General features: G+C 44.1%; 1 protein-coding gene across 2 annotated transcripts; it reads right to left on the minus strand.

Moving 5' to 3' along the window:
• Positions 1–575: 575 nt before the first annotated feature.
• On the minus strand, positions 576–7,595 carry LOC134484814 (GTP-binding protein 4-like). Of its 2 annotated transcripts, XM_063280709.1 has the most exons (5): positions 7,358–7,595; positions 6,051–6,248; positions 3,583–3,648; positions 2,760–2,909; positions 576–1,607 (listed from the first exon to the last, which is right to left on the minus strand). In XM_063280709.1, the coding sequence occupies exons 1-5, from the start codon at positions 7,442–7,444 to the stop codon at positions 1,455–1,457; spliced, it is 654 nt and encodes a 217-aa protein (XP_063136779.1). In that variant the 5' UTR covers positions 7,445–7,595; the 3' UTR covers positions 576–1,454. The 2 variants fall into 2 exon arrangements, with proteins under 2 accessions (XP_063136779.1, XP_063136778.1); XM_063280708.1 differs by lacking the exon at positions 3,583–3,648.
• Positions 7,596–10,291: the final 2,696 nt, after the last annotated feature.

The raw sequence follows: 10,291 nt of genomic DNA on the forward strand, positions 1-10,291 counted from the left end.
TGTCTCTCTAGAGGAGGAGCGGCTGAATCCCCACCACATTCCAGCTTCTTCTATTAGTAACCAGCACTGCTAAAGGGCATGGTAGGCAGAGAGGTAGCCCAGTGCCTACCTACCAAACACCAGCATTCACAGCCAGTTCTTTCTAACAGCAATGAGGACAGATTCCTAACACAGTGAAGCTCAAGACCTCGAACATTCTGCTCCTGTATTTGCTTAATTGTTTTGTTTTGAACAGCACCCTCTACCCTTTCTCACTAACGCCTCTGAAATTTAAGTAAATACAAGTTCTATTAAGGAAAAAAAAAGCTTTGTCTAGATCTTCTACTGTTAGATGAATAATTCTATGATTTAATCAAGGTATTAGTCATACTAATGATTATAAACTTTAATCATCTACACATAAAAAAATAGATCAAGACATCAAATGTCATCAGACAACTAAAGCCAATATAAGAAGTCTCGGGTGTTGAGGTTGGAGTGGGTGGGTGGGAGTGGGAGCACCCTCATAGAAGCTGGGGAGGGGGATGGAAGAGGGGAGACAGGGGATAACACTTGAAATGCAAATACATGACATATCCAAGACAAATAAAACTATTTTTTAAAAAAGTCTCAAAGAGTCCATATGATTTAGGATAGAGAATATAATACATGTATACATCACTGGTTTCCGATACAGGTCAGAAGCGGTCACACTGACAGGAAGCGCTGACAGTGGGAAGGCTGTCTTCTGATCTGTGGACAGGGCTGCAGTTCCAGCCACACTGGGATCCCTCTCATCAATGTTTCTTTACTTTCTAGGACACCAATCTTAATCCAGCTGTTGTTAGTGAAAGAAGACATATCCAGGCACTTATTCCCTTTAAAAAACTATTTTTGCTCTAAGCAAAGTCCTATTCCCTGCCCGTTCCTTTTGGCTATCAAGAGACTTGCAATTAAATCAAACTAAATGTAAATGATCAAAACTATGTTTTTGCTGGATGTTTACTTTGGATAAAATGTTTGAAGTTACAATGATACATTGTACTACAGATGCAGAAAATAATTTAAGACTGTAGTTTAAGTTCTGATACACGCTAAATGTAAGACCTCCCAGCAGGAATACTTTCTTAACAAAAATAGGTATTTTGGGTGTCAAAAGATCTACTACAAAAGTTTTCCCCCACCAAAGCAGCCTCCTTACACCAATACATCTTTTCTGCAAAATGAGTCCCTTGGCTGTGAAAGAAGCGCGTCATCCAGTACAGAGCACTCTGCAGGTAACATCTGACTGCACAGGGCCACGGCACCACACGCTTACTCGGCTTTACCAGTTTTCAGCACAGCAACAAGCATTTAAAAGTCATTTCCATCGTTTCTTTGGTTAACAGATGTTGATCCCAAATTCTATAAAACACACCATCACACACTCAGAAATAATCACGGGTCTAGTTAAACTACTCCGACCGAAGAGGACATTATCTCCTGTCCTTTTTACCAGCTTTCCTCTTCCCAGAGAGTAGGTGCTTGGGCTTCATATCAAACACATGCCTATCTGCTTCCCCCTTCTTCCCCAAGCGATTCATCTTCTTCTGGGCTTTCTTCATCATGGTCTTGGCTTTCTTCACCATCTACACAGGAGAACACACAACAATGAAAACCACATTTCTGTCCTGCATTGTAATTACCTGGGAACCATTTTACCAAAGTCAGAAGGAACCATCAAGACCCAGTTGTCTCAGTCACCGGGTTCTCAGACCACCCAACTATCTGCATGAGCTCAATGACTACGTGAGGAAGCCTTGAACCTTTCTACAGTTATAGACTATAAGAGAATCTGAGCTCGGTGTCTACCTGAGGAAGCCTTGGACCTTTCTACCGTTAGTAGACTATAAGAGCATCTGAGCTCAGTGACTACATGAGGAAGCCTTGGACCTTTCTACAGTCAATAGACTACAAGAGCATCTGAGCTCAGTGACTACGTGAGGAAGCCTTGGACCTTTCTACCATTAGTAGACTATAAGAGCATCTGTTCAGACTTCCAGGGTCTGAACCTTCTGACTTATGTCAATGCCAGTATTGAAACCCATAGACCAATAGTGTAATCTTACTCCCGGGTGAACATGGAGCAGTCTGGACTCTCAGGCCGCTTAGGAGTCATAGTAAAACACTACCTCAACTCAACACTCACTTCCTAGACTTCCAGATAGAAATGACATCTGAAATGAAAACTTCAGCCTTCTATTAGAGAACCTGCTAGTTTAAATAGGTTTTCTCTTATATTTGAATTTTCAAAATACTAAAAAAAAAAGTTTTTTCTCAAAAAGAAATTTCAGTGAGATTTTAAGCAACTATTGCACCTTTGAAAAAGACATTACAAATTATACCATAGTGACAAGCTACCACCTTGAAGAGATAACAATTCCCCTAATGAGGAAAATGAACCAAGTTTTCCCAGCCTACTTCCTCACTGGAAATGGGGCCTCTTCCTAGTATTTTGCAAACAGTTGGGACCTAAGCCTAGACTATCCATACTTTATGAGGCCATGTCTGTCTATCTGCCATGTCAAGGGGTTCAGAATGGTTTGCCAGAACACCTATCCAGGGGATCCAACTGCTTCTGGTCCAAGTTCCTCTCCAAAGATGCTACAAAGTAGAAGATAGGACGAACAGCTAATCTCTTAATCACAACCCTCCTCAAGTAATGGCTGGTGCTTGCTGGAGGTTCTATAAACACCCCTGAAGGTTCTTATTTTCTTTTGTCCCAGATCAACGAAACAAACCTTGACATCCCGAAGACCAGAAACATCACGTGGCGTTTTAGAGCAACTCCGACTGCGACTGCGGGCTATGGAAGAGGGAGGAACAGACTCTTCTCGTTTTCTTTTCCTGGTGACACTCCGAGATCTTCTGGCCTGGACTGCATAGTGGGCCTGGAAAACAAACAGTGCTCTTGGTAACAATCGAAATTAGTCCAACAAGAAGAGAAAACAGACAAGCTCTTAAAGACAATATCACTCGCAAGTGAAAGACTCTGGAAGGCCTACTGCAGCTTACTCGCGGGCTCTGGTCTGAAGCCAGGGGTTAAGGGTCAGACGCAGTGCTATGCTCTCCTGTGTCTCCTGACAAGGCTTCAGAAATGTCCAGCTCAGCACCCATGCTGGTGGTGAGTAAGATGGTGCTCTTAGGCCACAGCTCTTGCACATCCTGTGCACTAATGTTCTTTACTGGATAACATCAATCACAAGCAGTAATGGCAATGGTTTTGGTCCACAGTTCACATGATGTATGCTGAGGTTTTAACCTCCCACTCCAAACAGCTGAGGCAGTAGGCATATGCATCAGCTACATTACGTATATCATGTGCATGCCATGACATTTACATTAGCAGATCACCTAGGACAGATTTCTCGGAAGGTACCCGCATCGTTAAGCAAACTGACTGTGGGAAGGGTTTGGCAGCACATGCCTGCCACCAGCACTGGAGAACTAGAGGCAGGGAAAGACTGAGATTGAAGGCTGGCTGGGCGACACAGCAAGACAATGAACGTCTCAAAACAACAAAAGCACGGATCATCTGAAACCACACTGCCCCTCCAGACTTACATTGTCTTTATCATCCATGTCCACGCCAAGACTACGCATCTCATTCTCTAAATCTGCCTGTTGAACCTGAGAAGGTGGGGAAGGGAGGGAAGATAACTTGTTCTAAGTAAGATGTCTGTTGAAATTTAATTTTAAAAGAAAAGGGGAGAGAGAGAGAGAGAGAGAGAGAGAGAGAGAGAGAGAGAGAGAGAGAGAGAAAGAGAGAGAGGAAAAAAACAGGTGAAGCTGTGCTGGACAGAGAAGTGGCAGACACGTGCTCTGCTCTCGGTTACTGGATGCCAGCCCGCAGCCCTCATCCTTTCCTCAGGACTGGAACAGAAAGGACTAGAGCATCTGGCCTTTAGTCCCTGGTTCCAGAGGCTACCTGGGGTAAAGTTGAGTCTTTTTAACTATGGACTTCAGGTCATACACAAGAGTCAGTCAGTCAGTCTGTCTGTCTCTCGGTTTCTCTCATCTTCTGCCCCCTTTACACATGCTCCATTTTCTTCCTAAGAAATAGAAAGCTGCACCAACTACGTCTCTATGGAAGGACAGGCTATAGTATTACACCATTACATGTAATATTATAATCTCTTCTCCAAGGCAGACGACAGACCTTAAAAAGGTACCTTCCCAGGTTGGGGATTTAGCTCAGCGGTAGAGCGCTTGCCTAGCAAGCGCAAGGCCCTGGGTTCGGTCCCCAGCTCCGAAGGGGAAAAAAATGTCCCTTCCCCTTCCCCCGCCTTTCTGTACGGGAGCAGGCCACCTATGATTACCCTGTGGCAGCAAACTCAAGACCCTGTTTCAGAGGCGCACAGGTATGTAGCACAGAAAGGCCTAAAGAGGCTGGGCGGACAGACATAGTCTGTTAGCATTAGTTTAGAAGCTTGCCCATCACACTTTTACAGTCCAGGATCCAAGTATGTTTATGCAAAAAGCTTTAATAAAAACCTAAAAGAACAGAGTTTGAAGTGACTCTAAATGCCTAGCATACAGGAAAATGAGAAACACCCAGCCATGTGCTAAGAGGGGTCACATGGCCCAGGACTGAAGGTCCCTTCAGATTGCCCTCATTCAGCACTTCACTGCCTTCATCTCTTAAATTTTAAAATACACTTTACGATGAACTGGCAAATGTAATCAACAAAAGGGAATGTTTTCCCAATTGTGAGGTACTCTAGTAAATTAATCAAACTCAAAGACAGGATCAGGGGAACCACACTCTGTAATTAGAGAGTTGAGCTCTAGAGGCCCTGCCCCATAACCTGCAAGTGGGGCTAGCCTGGTGCAAGGAAACTCTCAGCCTCACGGTCTTGATGCTCCCTTCAGGCAGGGAGACAGTGTGAGATGTGAATTAACTGAGGGATACCCAGCAGAGTCGGTGCAGGACTGATTGATGGCTTGATGGTGGAGATTTCTCCCACCCAGCCGGAGTCAAATAAAGGATCCACGTGTCAGCATACAGCAGGAGAGACTGAGTTTGTTCCTGCTCTGGGTCTTCAGAGTATAGCTGTACAGTGACTATTACCTACTGTCAATGCTTGTTGCCAGTTGGGATAACTTCAGTTTCTGGACAGTTCAGCTAAACCCCACAAAAACAAACAGTGCATTTGCTACACAGAAGTCATGGCAAGACTGCTATGTTCTCGGGGTGAGAGAATGGCTGCATGGGCTAGAGAAGGCACTACAGCTGAGGGAAGACAGACTCGGGAACCAGACTCTCTTCTCACAGACAACTAAGCACCAGGAGAAACAACACGTCTGTGAATATTAGTGGCCGCCCAAGCACATGAAAACAGTATTTTCAAACCAGGAGCGTCCATTGTGGAATCTACAACGCCAACCCCCCACCTCCAACCCCCCACCTCCATTATACTTTAACTGCCCAGTATCTATCCCTTTTGGGAACCTGCCACTCACTCCCTGACCTCAGCTTTCAGGAAGGCTATGGACACAGAGGTAGTTCCAAGGAGAACAGAAGTAAAGACAATGACATCCCGACACAAAGCCAAGTGGTGCTCAGGGTCCATTCACACCTGGAGAGCGATGCTCCTATGCTCAGCAACATCAGGGGCTGGCGAGCTGCCTTGTGGATTTAGGAGTCTCAATCAATAGAAAACTAGGTCACGAAAATGCACAGTGGCACACGGCTGTACTCCTGGCACCTGTGGAGCAGGAGTCGGGAAGGAACTCCTTGGCTGCAGGTTCAAGCCCGGACTACCTGAGACCCTCTTTAACAACTACCTAACATCCTCAGCCGTCATCAGGTTTCGGTTTAACTCACATCATGGCAGCAATGACTCAGTCTGCAGCAGGGATGCACCTGGAGCTGCAATGCATGGAGAGAAGCTGCAGCCCAGAGCAGGACCCTGCGAACGCCGGGGTGTGCCGCACCTGACATCCCAGGCAGCGAAGCCGGGCTCTCATGGCGGATTACACAGGATCCAGCATGCAAGCCTGGACTTGGCTCTGCGGGGCTCCACACTAACCTTCTTAGCAGTCCGGGGCATCCGGGGTCCCTGTGTGTTCTTTTCTTTGGACTGTAGAATTTTCAACTTCTTCTTCTCTCTAATTTGTTTTGCCAGCTGTCGGATTTCCACCATTTCCTCGTCTTCACTCTCAGACTCGCTGTCATACTCCCCAGCAGCTGTTCTGAGCTCTTCTTCCTTTTCCAACTCTTCTAATTTCTTTAAAAAGAATCATGAAGTTAACAAGGAAACCCTGCAGGGAGGTAAGTGCAGCGACATATTTACAGGAATCATGTGTCCTCAGATACCTGAAGGTATGAGAACGCTGTGTGGTCTCGTCACAACCGGGGCCCACGTGTACAGTTAATCTCATGGAAAAGAGGATTTACGAAGGCCAAAGAGACAGCATGACCAACGTATGCACTGTTTTCTGCCAATTGCATTTCATCTTTAAAGATAAAAAACATAGGGACCCCTTCCCTCATTCCCTAGTGTCCACTGCAGATACACAAAATAAATCTGTACAAACCCCCATTCATCCTCTCAAATACCATACTAAGCACAACTGCACTGGTGACAAAGTGAAACTTTAAATGCACAGAGGTTGGGGATGCAGCGAGGTGACAAAGCTCACAAGCACAAGATCCTGGGTTCACGCCCCAGCAACGCACACAAACACGCACATGCACACGAACACAAACATGCACACTCACACGCACGCACACAGAAATATAGATAAATGAGAAGATAATCGTGTAAACATTGACGCGCTATGAAAAAGCAAGCAAGGGATAGGTGCCCGGCAGGAGAGAGGTCGGCGGTGGGCCAGCTCTCTGTGGGAATGTGTCTAAGAAAGGCACTGAGGTTAATCCCCCCTTCCAGATTAGAAGGAACCAAACATAAAAAGGTCAGTGAGACAGAGAAATCTGGAAATCAGAGCTCACACCCCATGGACTGAATTTTCTTGTTAATTTGCTGTCACTTGCTAAACTGGCAAAAGACTGCAGGAGGATGTCTGAGAAGACTCAGAAGATGTTCCAGAGAGAGGACGGAGCCAGGGACAGGATGGATCTCCACACTGGACATCAACACAAGCAAAATGATGGGGCCACTGCAGCTCGGTAGGGAAGGCTGGGCGCCACCAGGACCACACAGAAAAAGAATAATTAATGTCCTTTGAATTGAGAAGTGATGTCTCCAAGAGAGCAAAAACAGGGTGAAAGGATCTCTGAGGGCATTTAACAAAAGGAGAACAAGGAAGGAGTAAAAGTTGGTGAAGTTCTTCTAAATGTCAAAGTGGGGCAAGTAATTCAAAAAGCATTGCAGACCTTCATGATAGCAGGATCGATATAATCAGCAACATTGTGGCCTTCCCAAATCTCTGGTATCTTATCATACTTCTCAGATGAATTCATTAAGTCCCAGTATTCTAATATTGAAAGGAAAAAGGAGTTATGTTTATGGTAGTTTCTCAAATCTTCAAGTACTGTGTCATCAAGATGACTACTCTGGATAATCCCTTTATAAGTAAAACCACTTTACAGCCTAACAAAACAGCTGTGTTCAACACCCTTAACTTACTACTAACAAGAATACTGACCCGTGTGTCCGACTTCCAAATACTACAAAAAAAGAATCCTTTCATCTGAAACAACAGGACATTATTTATACACATCTCTGTAAGTCTGCAAGTTCTAATCTTCAAAAAAGTAAAATCTTGGGGGCTCGAGGGATGGCTTGGTGGTTAAGAGAACTGACTACTCTTACAGAAGTCCTGAGTTCAATTCCCAGCAACCACATGGTAGCTCACAGCCATCTGTAATGGGATCTGATGACCTCTTCTGTGTGTGTGTGAGGACATCTTAAGTGGACTCATATATAATAAATAAATATTTTTTAAAAAAAAGAAAATAAGTAAAAGTTTATAAACCAATAAACTCTCTGGAAGACTTTCACTCACTGAGTTCCTTTCTTTTCTGAAACACTTTTCATACAACTGACATTCCAAAACACCTTACTTACTCTGAAGATCCAAAATATAATCATCTCCCATTTTCAGGATCTCGTTCCTGAAAAGAAAGCCCCAAAAGTTTGTCTTAGCTTTATGTCCCCAGATGCTTTGCAGCCTCCTTCCCGATGAAGCAGCCTCTGACCTTTTGCACATCTATGTCTATCAGGAGGGCTGTTTTGCCCACCTGAGGACTACGTGTCTCATGGACTTTGTTCACTGAACTATGACATCAACTGAAAAGCTCCAGTCAAGCATATGCTAAGGATTCACCACTGTGTCCCTGAATCTTACAGGGCCAAACCCTGGGCACACTCAATTTGCATTTCCTGCACCAAGGAGGCTTCACATGGCTAAGACCACCACCCAGCATCACTTTTTCTGGTGCACAGGCAGGCCCTCTGTCCCTGTTCATAAGAAACTCAGACAAAGAGGTCCAGTAACCGACCCTCTTCTTCTTGGGTTCTGCGATCTCCATTCTCTTCCGACGAGCTACCACTCCTTCTGGGATGAAAGGGGGTCTCTCCTAAGAAGACATTGTTTAAAGTATGTGAAATGCCTTCCCAAGTATGAAAGAAACTTAAAGGAACCAAACACACACACAAAAAGACAGTCTACAAGGGAAACACAAAACAACCCACACCAATTAAAAGAAAGTGCATTCTGGGGAGTGAGGTTTGGGGCCAGAGTAGGTAAAAGAGACCAGACAACCACCAAAATTGATTCTATAGTTCATTTGGAAAAAAAACAAAAACAAAAATTATCGTAAGGGCTGGAGAGATGGCTCAGCGGTTAAGAGGACCCAACTGCCCTTCCAGAGGTCATGAGTTCAATTCCCAGCAACCACATGGTGGCTCACAACCATCTGTAAGGAGATCCGATGCCCTCTTCTGGTGTATCTGAAGACAGCTACGGTATACTTATATATAATAGATAAATAAATCTTTTTAAAAAATTATCATGAAACATATAAGAAAAACATACAGGAAAACAGTAGAATGAGAAACAGACATAAACCTAAGTATGTTTACAATTCAACAGAATTAAATTCATTAATTAGTTGAGAACAATGACCACCCCATGAAACAAGTAGTAAACCACACCTCCCTCAGGAAAAACTAAATTGAGCACACATAAAACTCTATTCAGAAGAAAAATGAAAGCAAACAGAAACAAAAATACGAAAATACAGAGAAAAATGACACTAAAGTATTTTAGAAATAATGTTGTCAGTTCTCTAGAACCCACAATCTAATAACTACGAAAGAGCACTAATGCTAATGTAATGAAAATGTGCAGGTTTTTGAGGTGTTTAAAAACAACAATAAAATAAAGAGGGGCTGGAGAGACAGTTCAGCAGTTAAGAAAATCTGCAGGTTGTTCCTGTGGAGGACCTAGTTCAGTTCACAGGACTCAGGACTCAATTGGCTCACCGCTAACTATGACTTCAGGGGATCTGATGCTGTCTCTGGACCCCCACAGACACCAGGAATGCACACTGTGTACATATTTACAAAGCAGGCAAGGAAAAAAGTGGTAAAGAAAACAACTTTTAGGAACTTCTATCCTAAAATACAGATTTATTTGTAGGAACACATCTATAAAGATGTAGACTGCTTATAATGGCAGAAAAACACAAAAATATGCTTCCACTGACAATTTAAAAAACAGGGGGGATGGGGATGTGTGACAATTGCACCCAAGCTACTTCTAAGGGACAAACAACAAGTTACAACACAGACTGTGACAGGGAGAAGTAGGTGCACAGAACTCTTCTTTACTTCATCCCTCCCACAGGCACGTGTGACTTCACCAGGAACGAAAAAGTGAAACCCACATGTGACTCTGTGTACACCAGGAAGAGGACGTGCCAAGCGGCCACCGGCCCAGCACAGCAACACAAACTGAAGCCTGCGAAGAAGGGCAGCCTTGCCTTACCTTGTCATCTCTCTTGTTGGGCACAGCTAAGTGCAATCTGTTCAGAACCTCATTCACTTTATTTCCTTTCATTTTCGTTTCTACTCGGTGAGCCAAAAGCCTATCACAAGCCTAAGAAAGTAGAAAAACAAGAGTCACAAAGCCATTGAGGCCAGTCCCCAGCCTCACACTGCAAGGAAGAATCAAGTCCTCCACTCATCCACAGGTTCACAACCCAGTATGGAACTTCCTACATATTTTCTTTCAGCAGGTAACTAGGTTCCCCTAAGAATTTAAACAACTAATCCTATTCAAGGAAAACAAAAACAAACACAAA

This window comes from Rattus norvegicus, unplaced genomic scaffold (assembly GCF_036323735.1).
Source record: "Rattus norvegicus strain BN/NHsdMcwi unplaced genomic scaffold, GRCr8 scaffold_2, whole genome shotgun sequence".
Classification (NCBI taxonomy): Eukaryota; Metazoa; Chordata; class Mammalia; order Rodentia; family Muridae; genus Rattus; species Rattus norvegicus.